Here is a 19,274-nt window from a genome sequence, read left to right as displayed (position 1 = left end):
GCCGCCGCGCCGGGCGCACGTGCCGGTGACAGCCCCTATAGGCTCCATACCTGCCGCCGGAAGTGAGCGCGGGGCAGTATAGGCATTTCCTGTGACGCGGGCGCCCGGACTCCATTAGGCAGCAGCTGGGGAAGAATCAACACAGCCGAGCGCAGCGGCGCGCACCCAGCTCCAGGCGGCAGCTGCCCGCGCCGCCGCCACCTCCGCCGCCACCTCCGCCGCCGCCGCCGCCGCCGCCGCGCCCAGCCGCGGGGCCCGAGCCCCGCCGCCCTCCGCGCGCCCGGAGGGGGGGGGAAGGGCCGGTCCTCCTTCCCCCTCCGCCGCCCGGCCGCCCCGGACCCCGCGCCCCGCCGGCCCCACCACGGCCTCTCTCGGCGAGGAAACTCTGGCCTCCGCTTCCTCCTCCGACTCGGACGCCGGCGGAGCCTCCCCGCCCCCGCGGAAGAAGCCCCGAGCCTCGGCGGCGGAGGGAGCAGGAGAGCCCGGGGCCTCGGCGGGCCGCGCAGGCCGCTCCCCCCCGCCCGCGCCCTCCGCGCCCGCGCCGGCCGCCGCCGCCTCCGTGGTGCTGGTGGTGGGGCTCCCCGCGGCCGCCCCCGCCGGCCCCCGAGCCAGCGGGCCCAGCCCGGCCAGCGGCGGCGGCGCCATGCAGGCCAACGGGGCGGGAGGAGGCGGCGGCGGCGGCGCGGGCGCGACCCCGGAGCTCGCCTGCCTGGCGGCGCAGAACGGGGAGGCGTCCCCGGCGGCCGCGGGGGACCTGGCGCACGCCAACGGGCTGCTGCCCGCCGCCCCCGCCGCTGCCGGCAACAATGGCACGGGCCCGAGTGTCAACAACGGGGTCCCCGGCGGGGCCGCCGCCGCCCTGGCCGCCCCCGAGCTGGGCAGCAGCCTCAAGAAGAAGAAGCGGCTCTCGCAGTCGGACGAGGACGTCATCCGGCTGATCGGACAGCACCTGAACGGCCTCGGCCTGAAGTAAGTGCGTCCGGCCCGGCGCGGCGCGGGGCGGCCGGGGCGCGGGCCGGGCCGCAGGCCGCGGGCCCGGGCGCGGGAGGGGGCCGCGGACCGCGGAGCGCGGACGGCCTGTCTTCCGACGCCGTCCGCGGCGGGACACTTCCCGGCCCCGGCCCCGCGGGCCTCCGAGCCCGGGCGGAGGAAGGCGGGTGTGCGCCGGGCCCGCGCGCCGTCCGCTTCCGAGCGCGGCTCGGGTAACCTTGAGCACCTGCCGTCAGGTGAGGTGGACACCCTCGCCAGGGCTGCGCGCACACGCAGCGCACACGCACACGCGGGGAGCCCCGAGCCCGAGACCCAGCCCCAGCCGGAGGCCTGACCCGGGCAGGCAGCACGGAAAGCCCGTGGGGTCCGCGGCCCTGAACGGCGACATGGGTATTCGGTGTTGGGGAGGCGAACACACAGAGCTGGAGGAAAGGCATTGTCTGGAAGGACACGCAGAGGGGTTGGCCCTTCAATGTGGGGAGAAAGCGCGTTTGATCCGCCTCGGCCCTGAGCCTTGCGGGAAGAGGGATGGGTGCGAGCTGCTCCCACGACGGCCGAGGCGCACCCCCGAGACGGCGGGGACCCCGCGGGCATCCCCTGCGTCGAGTGCCGTGGTCTGTGGCGCTCGGGTGTCGTAGTGGACCGGCTGCGTGACCACCCCCAGCCGGCCGGCAGCCACCTGCAGCAGAAGCACCTCTGTCACCTCGTGTCGTGCGAGACGCGGCGCCCTGGGGGTGTCCTGAAGGGTTTCTTAGGACGTTCTGCTTCAGTGGAGGGTGAAACGTAGGAAGAAAGGGTTTGATTCTGGTGCTGTCAAGAAAGTTTTGCGTGTGTTTTTTACCCTGACTGGAATGAACGTGGCGTTTTTAAATCTGTTTCAATTCCGTGTCTTCCTCTCGAGGCTAGCTTGGCAGCGTCGCAGCAGCCGTCGCCTAGGCCTGGGCTTATTGGAATAGTAACCCCCGAACGTGGTCAGGTCTTGTTCACACTGTATTTTTCCTGCAGCCAGACTGTTGATCTCCTCATGCAAGAGTCAGGATGTCGTTTAGAACATCCTTCTGCTACCAAATTCCGAAATCATGTCATGGAAGGAGACTGGGATAAGGTAAAGTAGGGAATACAGAGCTCTGTGACTGCTGCTAAAATTGTGTATCTGATAGGCATTTTGTGACACTTCTGTTTTTCTTTCGTACAATTTTTACAGGCAGAAAATGACCTGAATGAACTAAAGCCTTTAGTGCATTCTCCTCATGCTATTGTGGTAAGAGGCGCACTTGAAATCTCTCAAACGTTGTTGGGAATAATTGTGGTAAATACACTTTTGTTCTTAGTTTCACATTTGTTTATTTTAGTAGGTTATTAATAACTAAGTTATCTGCTTCTTAGAAAAGTAAAGGCTTTAAAATAATTAAATTTTGTGTATGAATTATAAGCTAGGGTGATTGCCTTGTGTTTTAAAATATGTTATGTTTTTAAAGTCATACTTAACCAACTAAACCCTGTTTACAATTTAAGCTTTATAGAAATTATATTGAAAGATCATGCTTTTGGGTGTTGATAAGAACTTTTATAGAGTCAAGGATATGTTTTAAATACTGAATGTGATAATAAAAGAAAAAACATGTATATACTGTACAGCTTTAAGAAGTTATTATATATTTGAGAAACTTTGGGGACTGTAGTTGATTTAAAACAATACTATTGGTATGCTTACTAATTTCCATTCCTCCAAGTTGTGTAAACGGAGTGTCAGGCAGACTGTATGCAGATTATGCCACTAGGCCTTGTTGACTAGCCAGCCTCATTTCCCCGACAAAATCGCTTGAGTAGTTTGACTTGCTAGCCTTTCTCATAAACTTTAATGGATCTCTTATACAGACAGATTTTTCAGTAGATATTGGTAAGGAAAATTTGAAGGAATAGGTTTTAAGTGCTGGTGGTTGGAAATCATGAAGAACCAGCTGCTCACTGGTGGCTGCTGCTGGCCTTTAAACTTCTAGCTGATTCATTTGTTGTCAAAAGCAGCTTCCTGTCTGGTGGGGGAGGGAGAGAAGGCCAATAGGAAGTGAAGCAGGGAAACAACGTTCACAGTCAATGACTGTGAACAATTTTTTAATTGAGTCAGACATTAAACCTTTTTGTGTTAGTCTATAAAACTGAGAGTCTGGGGAATTTATTTTTTCTATTTTGTTATTTGACATAGTAGGTTTTTATTTATTTTTCCGGTCCTGGGGCTTAAACTCAGGGCCTGAGCACTGTCCTTGGGCTTTCTTCTGGAGGCTAGAGGCCTCATCATCACATCTAGTTTTTTCTGTGTATGTGGTATCAAGAAATCGAACCAGGGTCTTCATGAATGCTAGGCAAACACTCTACCATTAGGCCAAACTCCTGGCCTTTGTTTTATTTATTTATTTTTATTTTCTTAAATATGGAATGCTTCGCGGATTTGTGTGTCATCCTGGCGCAGGGGCCATGCTAATCTCTGTAACGTTCCAATTTTAGTATATGTGGTGCTGAAGCAAGCACTGTAACAGATTTTAATTGGGCAGTTTTTCACAATTCTTTGGTTCTGACTGAATGAGTTAAAAGACAGGCAATAAAAATGGGAAATTCTTTTTTTTTTTTTTTTTTCTCCAGTCCTGGTCTTGGGCTCAGGGCCTGAGCACTGTCCTTGGACTTTCTCAAGGCTAGGGCTCTACCACTTGAGCCACAGCACCACTTCTGGCTTTTTGCTATGTATGTGGTACCAAGGAATCGAACCCGGGTCGTCGTGCATGCTAGGCAAGCACTCTACCACTAGTCCAAACTCCCGGCCCTAAAAATGGGAAATTCTTTCCCACTGGACAGGTTACATTATATTATATAGTGGCCAAAAGGAACTTGTCTCTGGATTTTCTTTTGTATTTTTAATAAGTGTTTATAAGTAGTTTCTTAGAGGTTTTCCTTTTTTATGCTTTATCCAAGAGGTTGTTTCCCTTTTTTATGCTTTATCCAAATTATGTCTGTCATTCAGTAGTATAGTAAAAAAATAATTGATAGGCTTGTTTCCAATTTTTTAGAGTAAGAATTCTGTATTGGATTATGACTCTTATCAAAAAACGTTTCAGTAAGAACAACCATACTGCAGATAGATAATGAGGAGGTATACTTTTTTTTTTTTTTTTTTTTTGCCAGTCCTGGTGCTTGAACTCAGGGCCTGAGCACTGTCCTTGACCTTTCTCAAGGCTAGAGCTCTACCACTTGAGCCCCTTCTTCACCTCTGCCTATTTCTTTGTATGTGGTATTGAGGAATTGAACCCAAGGCTTCATGCATGCTAGGCAGGCACTCTTAACACTAGGCCAAACTCCTGGCCGAGTTATATGTTCTTTCTTCAGCCTGTCCAGTATACAGGGCATTGGAGTGTCTAATAAGATGAAGATTCAATCTATGATCCTCACACCACCATACAAAGAAATGGATTCCAACTTTTCTCTCACTTTAAAAGCTTCCATTTCTATTCAGCATTTTTGAAATTGCTCCTTACTTTTCTTATTTTCTCCCCCCTTTCCTTTTTTTTTTTTTTTTTTTTTTGACAGTCATGGGGCTTGAACCTGGAGCCTGGGTGCTGTGTGTGCCTGAGCTTCTTTTGCTCCATAGCTACCACTACTGTTACCACTTTCAGCCACAGTACCACTTATGGTTTTGGGAGATGAGTGTTGAAGGCTGGCTTCAAACCCTGATTCTCAGATCTCAGACTCCTGAGTAGCTAGGGTTGCAGGCGTGAGCCACCTGCACCTGGCTTGCTCATGACTTTTATAATTGTGTATCCCTTCCCCACTCATCTTTAGGAGATTATCTCTAGACAAACTTAAATTTGTAAGAAAATTATTTAGGGTTAGGGCCGAGAGTTTGGCCTAGTGGTTGAGTGCCTGCCTAGCATGCACGAAGACCCAGGTTCCATTCCTCAGTACCACATACATAGAAAAAGCCTGAAGTGGTGCTGTGGCTCAGGGTAGAACACTAGCCTTGAGGACAGCCCAAGGACAGTGCTCAGGCCCTGAGCTCAAGCCCCGGACTGGCAAAAAAAAAAAAAAAAATAGGGTTGTATTTTAAGTGATTGTTTTAAGTATATACCCAGACACATTTGATGAGTTACTATGGAGTATAAAACTTTGTTTAAACCTGAATGTTTTTATTGACCCCAATATATCTTCCACTCCACCCCCTATATGTAATTGATTTCTGGTCAGAGACTACTAGGAACAAAAGAAGTTGCTCTGAGTTTCCAGGCAGCTGAGCTCATACATCACTCGTAGTTTTGGTTCAGATATGCTTTGTCTGAGAAATTACAGTTGGAGTTTGAAAAACGTATATCCGTACAAAGTTTGATTTTTAATATATTAGATATATGATTAATAAAAGTGCTCAGGCTTTGACATACAGAAATAATATATTTTATAGTCAAATAGAGACAGATTTTGAGAGCCTTGGCTTAGATATGTCATTTTCCCTTTCCTCTGTGTAATGTTTAATTGATAGTTCTTGTTTATAAAATTTCCAGGGTTAAAGCCATTAGAAACTTAGGAGAATGTCCTGAATAACTGTACTTTTAGTGTATTGTGATTTCTGAGGGTTTTTTTTAATGTTAAAATTTAATCTGATAATGTGGAGAAAAAAATACAGCAACCCAATATTGCATCAAGTGGGGTAGAGTGCCAGTAGCATTTACAGTGTGAAGCTATTTTTCAAGCTTTCTTAGTTTATTTATCAATTTTAGATGGGTTTGTTTGGGGGTTGAGCACTGTCCCTCAACTTTTTCACACAGAGCTATAGCTTTATCACATTGAGTCACCATGCCACTTACAGTTTTCTGGTAGCTAATTGGACATCAGAGTCTCCTGGACTTTTCTGCCCAGGCCAACTTCCAGCTATGATCCTGAGATCTCAGCCTCTGAGTGTCTAGGTTTACAGGCATGAGCCACAGGTGCCAGCAATTTTAGGTTTTTATTAACGTTAAAAGAAAGAAATAGGTAGGGTAGTGGCCTTGAGCTGAAGAGCTTAGGGACAACACCCAGGCCCAAAGTTTAAGTCCTAAGACTGACAAAAAAAGAGGGGGGGGGCAGTTTGGCCTAGTGGTAAGAGCACTTGCCTAACATGCACAAAGACCCTGTTTGATTCCTCGGTACCACGTACAGTCCCTAAGTTCAAGCCCCAGGACTGGCACAAAAAAAAGGAAAGAAATAATGCTGAGCCCAAGTTATCAGACCAGAAGTAATCTTGTAGAAGTCTTAATTAGAACTTGGAAACAATATAGTTTTATTTCCTCTTTCCTTCCTCCTTCCCTTTTGGAAGTCCATGATCTTTTATAGAAAATAGAACCCAGTCTGGGGCCGGGAGTGTGGCCTATTGGTAGAGTGCTTGCCTAGCACAGATGAAGACCTGGGTTCAATTCCTCGGTACCACATACATAGAAAAAAGCCCGAAGTGGTGCAGAGGCTCTAGCCTTGAGAAAGTCCAAGCACAGTGCTCAGGCCCTGAATTCAAGCCCAGGCCTGGCAAAAACAAAAACAAACCCAGTCTATGTGCCAGCAATCTCACTCTTATCTGATTCTAAAAACTTTATTAATTAACATCATTTGCAAATTAAAAGGGCTTTATTTTCTTGGATTATATTTGCTGCCTTTTTTTTTTTTTTTTTTTTTTTGGCCAGTCCTTGGGCTTGAACTCTGGGCCTGAGAGCTGTCCCTGAGCTCTTCAGCTCAAAGCTACTGCCATACCCCTTGAACCACAGCCCCTTTTCTAGTGATTTAATTGGAGATGAGTCTCACCATCCTTAGTGCCCAGACTGGCTTTGAACTGCTATCCTCAGATCTCTAGCCTCTTGAGTAGCTAGGATTTCTGGTGTGAGTCACCTTGCCCAGTGAATTTGGGTTTTTTAGAAGGCAAAATATTAAGATTTGGCCTGTAGCTAGTAGCTTATACCTATAATCCTATCTACTTGGGAGGCTAAGATCTGAGGACCGTGGTTCAAAACCAACTCAGGCAGGAAGTCTGTGAGACAATAACTTATCCTCAGGTAACCACCAAAAAAGCCAAAGTGGAGCCGTCATTCAAGTGGTAGAGGAATAGCCTGGAGCACAGCATCTCAGTGATGGTGCCCAGGCTCTGAGTTCAAGCCTTAGGACCAGCACAAAGAGTAAAATAAAAACAGGATATCTGAAAGAATTTCAAATAAAAATTGTTTTTGTAAAATTTTTTGTTTCATTTCTGTCAATTGTATTTCATTGTTGGGGTGATGTATAGAGGGCTTACAGTTACATTTGTCAGGTAGTGGATGCATTGATTCTTGAACATTGGTACCCTTTCCCATGTTTTTCTCCCACATTTCTTCCCCCCTCATTTCTCCCACATTTCTTCCCCCCGCATTTCATTTTTGTCATCTGATGTGCTTCAAAGTATATTTTTTAAAAAATTGGCATATGAAGATTAATTTTAGGTACATATACAGCTTTTTTTTTTTTTTTTTGCCAGTCCTGAGCTCAGGGCCTGTGCACTGTCCTTGGACTTTCTCAAGGCTAGAGCTCTACCACTCGAGCCTCAGCACCACTTCCAGCTTTTCTCTATGTATGTGGTACCGAGGAATTGAACCCGGGCCTTTGTACATGCTAGGCAAGTACTCTACTGCTAGGCCAAACTCCCAGTACCCATATACAGCATTTTTAAAGCATCTCCGTATGTAGTATTTGTAAACTATTCATCAGTCTAATTTTCTGTGTAGAGGTGTAATTTTGTTAGAGCTATAGGAGCTTGTCTGTTTTGACTTTTTTCTTATTGCGCCTGAGCAGCATATGTGATAAATGAATGTTTGCCTAGGCGGGCTTATATTTACTTTGTCTAGATCTAATTTTTATAAGCTTTTAGTTTATGCCTTCTAAATGCTGCTTAGTCCATTGTACTCTTAGTTCTGTGAATATGTGGTAATTTCTCTATAACATTTTTTGGCAGCACCAAAGAAAAGGGTTCTAATTTAGGTTTTGCTGTATTTCTTGGAGTTTTTACTATTTTCTATTTGTCAGTTGGTTTCTTCAAGCACCAGAAATAACACATACAATGAGTTACTTCAAGCAGTGGTCCTTACTTAGGTTTAAAGTTTAAAAGAAATTCATCTAGGTAAAAAATTGCCAAGATTGTGATCACTTGCTGGTTAAAAGTAAAATGATGAAATAATATTGAAAATAATGAAAAGTAATTTCAGAAAAAATATTAAATGGGACAGTACCTTGTTGTAAGCTGAAAAAGGGGGGAAAAAAGCTTATAATTGTGCTTCATTGTTAAACACATCAGTGATCACATTGTGAGACACACAAACAGAAATACGGAACACAAACAGAAATACTGAATTTTCTTAAAGACCTTTAAATTCAGCCTTCTAATGCAGATATCACTTGGTCTCCTAGAAGAGAATGAGGTCATGCTAACCCATTTTAGTCATAGGAGATGCAACTGCAACTTCTAGTAAAAGATACAGAGCTCTTACTTTTGATAAGCTAAATCTGACACTTAAATTTCTACTCAGTATCTCTAGTTTTGGGGCTTTTATTTTGTTTTTGTCAGTAGTGGGGCATGAATTTAGGGCCTGGGTGCTGTCCCTGAGCAGTTTTACTCAAGACTAGCACTCTACCATTTAGAGCCAAAGCCCCACTTTAGGATTTCTGGTTGATTGGAGAGACCTATGAAGGATTTTCCTGCCTGGACTGGCTTTGAACTGTGATCTTCAGACCTGGTCTTCTGAATAGCTGGGATTGTAGGCATGAGCGACAGTCATCCAGCTTTACTCTTACCTTTTTTACTTTGCTAGTCCCCGGGCCTGAACTAAGGGCACTGTCCTTGGTTTTCTCAAGATGGATAGAGCTCTACCACTTGAGCCACAGCAACACATCCGGCTTTTTCTGTGTATGTGGTACTGAGGAACTGAACCCAAACTGTGCGTGCTGGGCCAGCACTCTACATTGAGTCATATTCCCAGCCCCAAGTACCCCATCTTTTGTTGTGTATCTTTTGGGTATTTTCATGGTGCCGGGGATCAAACTCAGAGCTCCTCACATGGTAGGCACGGACTTTCCCACTGATGTATATGTTCATTTCTTGTTTTTAAATAACCCTCTCATTCACTGGGTTTTTTTTTCCAGTCTTTTTGAAAACTTGTTGCGTAAATCCAGTTGGTACCCTACTATAGTCAGATACTTAAAAACAAATTCAAGATACTTGGAACAGTAGTGAATTTTTATATAAGAAGTAAAGTCTAGGCGAATAAGGTATTGATAGAATGTTGTTTTTTGTGTTGATGCTTACATCACTGGTGATCCTGTCTAAGACTGATTATTCATTCAGTGGAGGTTTATTATTATTAAAGGTATGGAATGGAGCAGGATTGCATTTTACCGATGACTGTTAAGCCAGAATAATTTGAAGCTTTATAGAATTATTTTCAAAGGGCATAGTAGAATGGTTTCTACTGTTCTATTTAGGCACAAACATTTTCTGAAACTTGCGTCAGCTTTTGTCCTCTGACTGCTTCTTTCTGTTATGTCAGAGGATGAAGTTTTTGCTGCTCCAGCAGAAGTACCTGGAGTACCTGGAGGATGGCAAGGTCCTAGAGGCCCTTCAAGTTCTGCGCTGTGAGCTGACACCATTGAAGTACAACACAGAGCGCATTCATGTTCTCAGTGGGTAAGAAAGCTGGGTTCTTGGGCTTCGGGCTGAAGAAGTTGTTACTTTCACAAAGATTCCCAAAAACTGGTTAAAGTTATGTTTCCTGAACATTTTTCTGAGATATAATTACCAGAAAAATTATTAGACAGGACTAGTCTGAGCAAATTCACAGGTATATTAGTGAACTATTTTTGTCATCCTAAAAAGCTGTCAGTATGGAAACAGGAACATATTTAGATTAATAAAAGGAAGAAATTTTATATATTCTTTTGTTTGTTTGTTTGTTTTTTGCCAGTCCTGGGCTTAAGCTCAGGGCCTGAACACTGTCCTGGGATTTTACTCAAGGCTAGAGCTCTACCACTTGAGCCTTAGCACCACTTCCAGCTTTTTCAGAGTATGTGGTACCAAGGTGCATGCTAGGCAAGCACTCTACCACTAGGCCAAACTCCCGGCCCCTCTTTTGTTTGTTTTTAAGATAGGGTCTTTCTATACAGTTTCTATACAGTTTTTTTTTTCTAAGATTTTATTAACATTGGTTTTTTTTACATCGTACTTCAATGTCATGTTTAACAAGCAAGTGTTCAAGAAGGGAATCTATATACAATCACTGGCACATAGATTTTTAGAACATAATTAAAATTAAGCTGAGGGTTTAATCTATGTAATAAATATCATGGCTATAGAGTATATAGCCCATCATAGATTTTATATTTGTATAGTTATGTTTATATCTCCAAGACCATGTCTATAGCCTTATATGCAGAGTTTTTAAAGGGGAAGAAAATGACTACATGTACCAGAGTTTTGCTGGTTTGTTTTGATGGTACTAGGGAAGGAACCCAGTACCTCACTTGCTAGCCATACTATCACTTGAGTTAAAACACAGCCCTTCTGTCTCAAACCTTGATTTATTACTTGTTTCTAATTACCTTTTTGAGGAGTCGGGATGCTGGTCTGTTACTTTAACTCAGGACCCAGGTGTCAGCCCTGAACTTTTGTTTTAATAAGTGTTTTTTCTTTCTTTTTGGTGTTTTTGTTTTGTTAAGTCAAGTGGAGCTATGCTCAAGTGGCACAGTTCTTGCTTGGAGCAAAAAGGCTTAGGGACAGCCCCCAGACCCTGAATTTAAGATCCAGGACAACGCACGCACGCACGCACGCACACACACACCCTTTAGTGTGTATTTAAGCCCTAGGCTTAGCTTCCTCTCCCCTCCCCCAATACACACACCTGTTAGGAAAACACCTTCCATTTCCAGCTTCCTGTGGGGCTTTTCTTTTTTTTTTTCTTTTCTTTTTTTTTTTTTGCCAGTCCTGGGCTTGAGCTCAGGGCCTGAGCACTGTCCTTGGACTTTCTCAAGGCTAGAGCTCTACCACTTGAGCCTCAGCACCATTTCTGGCTTTTTTCTATGTCTGTGGTACCGAGGAATGGAACCTGGGTCTTCGTGCATGCTAGTCAAGCACTCTACCACTGAGCTATACTCTGGTCCCCTTGTGCTCAAAATCTCAGCACCTTTTACTCAGTGACATAACACACTGTTTTTTTTATTGTTGGGGTGCTGTACGGAGTGGTTACAGTTACATTCATCAAGTAGTAGGTACATTACTTCTTGATAGTTATAGTGTGTTTTGAGTGATATTTATATAAACTTTGTGGGTTTTTTTTTTTTTTTGGTAGGTCATGGGGCTTGAACTTGGCTTGGGCGCTGTCCCTGAGCTCTTCAGCTCAAGGCTACCACCCTACCCTTGAGCCAAGCCCTACTTCCCATAAGTTATAGTTTTTTGTTTACTAACTTAATATAAAAAATAAGGTTGTTTTGTTTGTTTTTGAGTTTTAATTTACTGTTGTGAATCTGTGAAGTTAGCTCAGTGGATAAGGGTAAGAGCTATAGCCAGGTACCTGGGGTTCCTGTGTTTCCCACTTGGCACGCCCCCTCCCCCCGCCACCGCCGCCTCAACTCCCATGCCACTGAAGGTTTTATATGCCTTGATTCCCTCACTTTAGAAATGGATGCATAACAGGGTGGTTAGGAACCTTACAGTGATTTTTGTTGAGAGCTTGGAATGGAACCTGACACAGTATGAACGCACATACATTCTCTCTCTGCCTACCTATCTATCCATTTGTCTATCTATCTATCTATCTATCTATCTATCTATCTATCTATCTATCTATAGTTACATGTATGTATACATGTATATGTGTAATGTTTCAGAATAAGAATGTCTTCTAGCTGGGTGCTGGTGCCTCACTTTTATACAGTATTCTGGCTACTTGGAAAACCTAGCTCTGGGGATCATGGTTTGAAAAAGCCAGCTCTGGCAGGAAAAGTCTTAGAAACTTTTTATTTCCCATTAACCACGAAAAGCCCGAAATGGCACGGTGGTTCATGTGCTAGAATGGTGCCCTGAAAAATAAAAAGGCCCAGTGACAGGACTCAGACCCCAAGTTGAAGACCTCAGTACTGGCACACACATACATCTACACATCAGACATGGTGAGACACATAATTCTAGTACTCGGGAGACAGAGGCAAGAGGATTCAGAGTTCAGACCAGCTTGTTCTGCATAGTAAGACTTTGTGTTAATAATAATAGTATCGTAGATTTAGTTATTATTGTCATCACAGTTCAGTAGTTTTATGAAGGTACCACATTGTATTATAGAATTTGGTTAGGTCACTACAGAAATCTTCTCAAAAGCTGGGCAGAGTAGCTCATGTTTGAAATCCTAGCTTCTTGGAAAAGTCATGAGTTGAAGCAAGCCATGGCAAAAAAAAAATTAGTCTCCCACCTCAAATGAAACCAAATGGGGTAATGTGCTCCCGTAATCCCTGCTACCCCAAAAGCATAGGAAGAGGAGCACAGTCAGGAACCTTGGTGAAATTTAAGACCTTACCTGAAAAATAAAGCAAAAAAGGTCTGGATGTGTCTCAAGCAGCAGAGTGCTCAGCAGGTCTGGGACTCTGAGTTAAATTCGTACTACCAGAAGCATAAAAAGAAAACCTTCCTCTCAATTTGTGTTAGTAAGAACTAAATTGGGCTGGGAAGGTGCTTAGTGGTAGAGGGCTTGCCTAATGTGCATGAATACTTGAGTTCGATTCCTCAGTAGCACATACACAGAAAAGACCAGAAGTGCTCACCCTGAGCAAAAGAAGCTCAGGGATAGTGCCCAGGCCCTGAGTTCAAGCACCACGTCTGGCCAAAGAAGTGAACCATTGCTGGGCATCAGTGACTCACACCTATAATTCTAGATCCTAGCTACTCAGGAGGCTGAGCTGAGGATCAGGGTTCCAATCCAGCCTGGATAGCAAAGTCCAGGAGATTTATCTCCAAACTACCAAAATAGCCAGAAGTAGAGCTTAGATCTGTGGCTCAAGTGGTAGAGTGCTACTCTTGAGCTCAAAAGATCACAGAGGCAGAGCTGGGCACAGTGGCTCATGCCTGTAATTCTAGCTACTCAGGAGACTGAGATCTGAGGATTACAGTTCAAAGCCAGCCTGGGCACTAAAGTCCGTGAGATTCTTCATTTAACCACCAGAAAACTGGAAGTGGTGCTGTGGCTCAAGGGGTAGGGCAGTAGCCTTGAGCTGAAGAGCTCAGGGACAATACCCAGGCCCAGAGTTCAAGTCTGAGGACCAACCAAAAAAAAAAAAAAAAAAAATGGCTGAGAGCGTAGCCAAGTGATAAGAGTGCTCACCTAGCATGCATGAGCCCAGGGTACCACATACACAGAAAAAGCCGGAAGGGGTAATATGGCTCAAGGGACAGAGTGCTAGCCTTGAGCAAAATGTGTCAAATGACAGCGCCCAGGCCCTGAGTTCAAGCCCCAGGACTGACACCAAAAAAAAAAAAAAGAGTTTAGCCCCATAGCCAACAAAACAAATAAAAGGGAATAAAGCGTGTATGTGTATATATGGTTAGTAGTTTTTCATTCCATTTCAGAGAAAAAGTTTGATGTTTCTTTTCTTTCTCTGTTGCTGTAGATATCTGATGTGTAGCCATGCAGAAGACCTAAGAGCAAAAGCAGAATGGGAAGGAAAAGGAACAGCTTCCAGATCAAAACTGTTGGATAAACTTCAGAGTGAGAATCTTGACTTTTTAATATTTGTTTTTTTCCTTATTTTGGAAATACTCTGAATCAATTAGAAAGACTGGTATCTAGACCTCCTTTTATTGAGGAGTCAGTGAGAAGGCACTGGTTCCAGAGCAGGTCTGTTGGTTGAGTTATAAATGATGCTGTTGAAATCTTTTTGTTAGGATGAAGCAGTGCTATGATTAGAGGGAAACATTTAAACCACAGCTTTAAGCTGTTTGCATTTAAAGTTTTTTGTTGGTTTAAATAATGAATTCCAAGCTGGGCACGGTGGCTCACTCCTATAATCGTAGCTACTTGGGAGGCTGACATCTGAGTATCAAGGTTCAAAGCCAGCCCAGGCACAGAAGGACCTGAAACTCTTATGTCCAGTTAACCTCTAGAAAACGGGTAGTGAGTGGGGCATGGCTCAAGGGTAGAGTAGTAGCCTTGAGCTAAAGAGCTCAGGGACATTACCCAGGCCCAAAGGACGCATGTGCGCGCGCGCGTGCGTGCACACACACACACACACACACACTCACACACTCACTCCAGATTTCTTTACATATGGCTTTTGTCTTCCAAATTGTAATGATTTCCTTTTTGCAATGTCTTTACATAAAAGACCTCCTTTCTGCCTAGATTGTACTCTTTAGCAGGGTTCGGTAGGTGTAGAAATCCAAATAATTAACAAATACTCACCCCATGTACTTTGGCAGAAGAATGCAGTGTTGAAGAATTTGAGTTAGTTGTGTTTGATACAGAAACACTAGTTATTTTCTGAATCTGAAACATCTCTTCAGGGACTGTTTGATGGGAACTTGTAGCTAGACTGATAATTTTTACTTGTTCTTGTGGAGATTGTTCTTATACCTGATCCTTAATTACATTCTGCTTTTTTGTTTTATGATAACACCTATGAAGTAAAGTCCTACCTATGTATATTTTTTCTTTCTTTCTTTTTTTTTTTCTTTTTTTTTTTTAAATTTTGCCAGTCCTGGGTCTGGAACTCGGGGCCTGAGCACTGTCTTTGGGCTTTCTCAAGGCTAGCACTCTGCCACTTGAGCCTTAGCACCACTTCCAGCTTTTTCTGTGTATATGGTACCACAGAATTGAACTCTGGTCTTCATGCATGTTAGGCAAACACTCTGCCACTAGGCCAAACTCCCGGCCCCATGTATGTTTTTTTAGTCACAACATTGTTCTAGGGTTTTGGGGTTGTGTTTGTCAGTGGTGGGGCTTGAAGTCAGCCTGGGCATTGTTCCTGAGCTCTTTTGCTCAAAACTAGCATTCTACGGCTATGGACGTGATACTGGAAATATAAACACATAGACATAAAAATTTGTGACTCTATAGATATAATTAATGTTTTAATACATAGACTAATATGTATCTATGATATAGAAACCCTCAGCCTAATTTTAGTTACGTTCTAAAAATCTAAATGCCAGTGATGTATATAGAGAGTCCCTTCTTGAATACTTGTTTGTTAAATATGTCATTTGAAATATGATGTAAAAGTCAATGTTAATTCTTTAAAAAAAAATCAATTAAAAAAAAAGCTAGCATTCTACCACTTTGAATCACAGCTCCATTGCTGATTTCTGAGTGGATAATTGGAGATAGAAGTCTCACAAGGATTATTCTGCCTGGGCTGCCTTTAAATCCCGATCCTCAGACCTCAGTCTGCTGTCTGGTTAGGATTACAGGTGTGAACCATCGGTATCCAACTACTATAAGGTTTTGACAGATATACTTAAAATTCATGTTATGTTGTCTCCCCTAGAATGTGTCTTATTACGTGACATGGTATTATTGAGGATAAGGTTAAATACAGTTAAGAGGAACATATGTCTTAAGTAAAAGTTTACAGTTTATTATTATTTTTACTTCTCTTTTTTAAAATATCTTCTATTAAAGCCTATTTACCACCATCAGTGATGCTTCCCCCACGGCGTTTACAGACTCTCCTGCGGCAGGCGGTGGAACTACAAAGGGATCGGTGCCTATACCACAATACCAAACTTGATAATAATCTAGATTCTGTGTCCCTACTTATAGATCATGTTTGTAGTAGGTAAGAGAAAAACTTTTGATATTCTGAAATATGTTAGCACTTTACAGTTTTGAACTTCATTAAAATGTTTTCTAGAGTTGATCCTATAGCTGTGTGACAGTGGTAGCTATAAGCATTTATGTTTGATTAATTTGTTCACAAGTGAAAAGTTAGAATTGTCAACTTTGAAAATTAGAGAATGAACTGCCGGGCAACCAGTGGCTTAAGCCTGTAATCCTAGCTACTCAAGAGGCTGAGATCTGAGGTTCACATTTCAAAAACAGCCTGCCGGAAAGACTCTTATTTCCAATTAAACATCAGAAAGCAGAAGTGGCTCTGGCTTCAAGTGGTAGAGCACAAGCCTTGAGATGAAGTGCTCAGGACAGTGCTCAAGCCCAGAGTTAAGTCCCACGACTAACAGGGAAAAAGAAAGGAAGAAAAGAAAAAGAGAATAAGCTCCAAAATTTCAGCTCCAAAATCCAAACTGTCATTTTCAAGTACCAAAAAATGAATTGTGACCTTTCAAACTGTAGGTGAGAAGCATTTTGCTTCTGTTGATTGATCGGGGAAGAAAGCAGCTATAGAACATGGGATGCATTGTTTTTGCCAAAGATTGAAGAACTTGTGAATGTAATGAATAGCAACCCTAAGGAGTATATTTGACAAAGCTTTAAGTTAAGTGTGTGTATATATCTAGATTTAGGTATCTGTAGGGTATGTGTATACCAAGGGCCTCACAGGCACTGGGTAAGGGCTCTACACTGAGCTATACCTTCAGATCCATAGTCTGCTGGTGTGTGACTTCAGGTGTTCTATCAGGAAGTAATTACTGATCCTTTTCCCGTATTCTATGTGACTGTTTTTATTTTTGCCAGTCCTGAATTTGGGCTCAGTGTATCAGCACTGCCCTTGGGCTTTTTTCTTGAGGCTAGAGCTCTACCACTTGAGCCATAGCACCACTTCTGACTTTTTTTTTCTCTATGTATGTGGTACCAAGGAATCGAACTCAGGTTTTCATGCATGCTAGACAAGCACTGCTAGGCCAAACTCCCAGCCCTTGACTTGTTTTTACTTTGTCTTTTATTATGACTTATTTGTGGGATTTTTAAATATTTTCATTTAAGTTGGAAAAAAGAGGCAATAGAAGATACATTAAGAGGCTAGATGATTTCATGGCTCTTTTAGTGTGTTTATTAACAGTTGTGAGCCCAAAACATTTGGGTTCATAAATTTACTTACAGGTTTATTATTGGGATATGTTATAAGGTGATGATTAGAATTCATAGTTCAAGAGGTGTCAGAAGTTACTACAAGTTTACTTTCCCATTTTACCTGATGGGAATATGATACACTTTTTTCCTAGGCACCTTGACTTCTTTATCACTGAGAGTAGTAGACCATAATATTAATTTTAGCTTTCCTTCTTTTAGATCAGGATCTGGGCTCAGAAAGACTGTGTAGAAAACAATTGGGGGTTTTACGTGAAACTGAAAATTCTTTTTACATGGCATGATGTGCCAGTACTGAGGCTTGAATCTTCCTTCGCTTTGTCATCCCAAGGCTGGCATTCTACCACTTGAGCCACACCTTGTCTGGCTTTTTACTGGTCAGTTGGAAATAAGAGTCTCACATTTTTCTGCCCAGGCTGGGTTTGAACATTGGTCCTCAGATCTCATCTTCTTGAATAGCTAAGATTACAGGGCAGGCATGAGCCATTGGTGCCTAGCTTTTATATAATATTTTCTCACACCTTCATTTTTACCCAACTGTACATTTCCACTTATTTCATCTTCAAAAAGTTTTCACATTTTGGAGCACCTTGGATTTCAAATTTCTAGATTAGAAGTCAGCCTGTATGCAGTTATACTTTCAATGCAGTAGCCACTAACCATGTGTCACCATTTTAAATTTAAATGTGAAGTAATTCAAATTCTCAATCAAGTTCTTTGAAGTTACCAGCACATTACAAGTTAATAACTTTTTTCCTTCAACTTACGTTAGAGAATAATGTTCTTTAAACATTAGTTGTAGAATTATTTGATTGGTTCCTTAATATGTTATAGTAGGTGTCATTTATAAAGTACTAAGGGTCAGGCTCTATCTTATCCTTGGCTCGTTGTTGTATTCTGTAAGGCAAGTACGTTTATTTTGTTGTTGGAAATGCTGAGAGTATGGAAACATACTGGGACTGGAGATGTAGCTTAGCACTGGAGCACTTGCCTGGCAAGTGAGCCTTGAACTTGATCACGAGCTCTGAAAAACAGTCATAATTTAAAAAATCAATACCCTGGAGTCACAACTGGTTAATGGCTGATTTGGGATTTGAGCCTCGGGGTGTCACACTCTATTCTATGTTCCCGAAGATAACATGTACACTTCACCTCTGTTCCCTTCCCTCTGTTCATACCAGTGGCCACATTTGAGGATCTATAGTGTTCCAGAGACTTTTGGTGTTTGTCTAGTCACCGAAGGAACCTTGCTATGTATAGCCTTTAATAATCTCGTTCAAGGAATCCGCCTCCCACCCCCCCCCTTTCTTTTTCTTGCCAAGTTGATTTTCTAGTTAAGGTTTAACTATAGTACATTATTCCTATTTCTTCTAGACCAAAATGCTAATGCCATCTCATCTCTCATTATTACTTTTCAAAAAGGGAAGCCAGGCGCAGTGGCTCATGCCTATAATCCTAGCTGCTCAGGAGGCAGAGATCTGAGGATCACAGTTCAAAGCCAGCCCAGGCACAAAAAGTTCACGAGACTCTTCATTTCCAATTAACCACCAGAAAACGGTGGCTCAAGAGGTGGGGCAGTAGCCGTGGGCTAAAGAGCTCAGGTACAGTACCCAGGCCCAGAGTTCAAGTCCCATGACCGACCAAAAAAAAAGGCGGGGGATTTTTAAGTGGAAACAGATTGTAGATTACTGACTTCCATTTAAATTACCTTGACATACCTTTATTAATATGTTATGAATACATACGTGCAGTTGTGTGTATGTGAATGCACAAATGTGTGTGCATGCACCTGTCTTGGTGCTTGAACTGAGCCTGGGCACTGTCCTTATTTGTGGCCAAGACTAGCATTCTGCCATAGCTACACTTCCAGGTTTTTGGCAATCAGGTAAGTATCTCTTTGTCCAACCGTGGTTTTAACTGTGACCCTCAGATCTTGTGTCTTGAGTATGTAGGATTACTGATGTGAGTCAATAGTGCCAGGTCTAAACTTATTTATTTATTTTTTTTGGTCGGTGGTTAATCGGAGATAAAAGTCTCCTGGACTTCATGGCCTGGGCTGGCTTTGAATCGTGATCCTCAGATCTTAGTCTCCTGAGTAACTAGGATTACAGGCGTGAACCACTGCACCTGGCGTTTAAGCATTCTTTAAGATCTATAAATGTATTCCTTTTTCAGCTTTCAATTTTTCAAAGAGCTTGTATGAGTTTATCTTTTGTGTTATTGCAATGTATTCTG

The 19,274-nt window shown here is 43.2% G+C and overlaps 1 protein-coding gene and 1 non-coding gene across 3 annotated transcripts in view; one reads left to right on the top strand and one right to left on the bottom strand.

Annotated features, from left to right (window-relative positions):
- The first annotated feature begins 628 nt into the window (after positions 1 to 628).
- The window catches only part of Wdr26 (WD repeat domain 26), a 40,434-nt gene continuing 21,788 nt past the window's right edge, over positions 629 to 19,274 (top strand). The window contains exons 1-6 of one of the 2 annotated variants that reach the window (XM_090341588.1): positions 629 to 969; positions 1,996 to 2,095; positions 2,195 to 2,251; positions 9,564 to 9,700; positions 13,666 to 13,763; positions 15,675 to 15,831. In XM_090341588.1, coding sequence (XP_090197714.1) covers positions 644 to 969; positions 1,996 to 2,095; positions 2,195 to 2,251; positions 9,564 to 9,700; positions 13,666 to 13,763; positions 15,675 to 15,831 — 875 coding nt within the window. In that variant the 5' untranslated portion in view covers positions 629 to 643. Of the gene's footprint in view, positions 970 to 1,995; positions 2,096 to 2,194; positions 2,300 to 9,563; positions 9,701 to 13,665; positions 13,764 to 15,674; positions 15,832 to 19,274 lie in introns of both variants that reach the window. The other variant, XM_090341587.1, reaches the window with a different exon arrangement.
- LOC150058658 (U6 spliceosomal RNA) lies at positions 3,413 to 3,516 on the bottom strand. Its single transcript, XR_016536942.1, has one exon. It is a non-coding gene; the product is annotated as a U6 spliceosomal RNA (small nuclear RNA).

Source organism: Megascapheus bottae, chromosome 10 (assembly GCF_031878675.1).
Source record: "Megascapheus bottae isolate mThoBot1 chromosome 10, mThoBot2.hap1, whole genome shotgun sequence".
NCBI lineage: Eukaryota > Metazoa > Chordata > Mammalia > Rodentia > Geomyidae > Megascapheus > Megascapheus bottae.
Note: the sequence above shows the minus strand (reverse complement) of the source record. Positions and strands in the feature narration are given on the sequence as shown.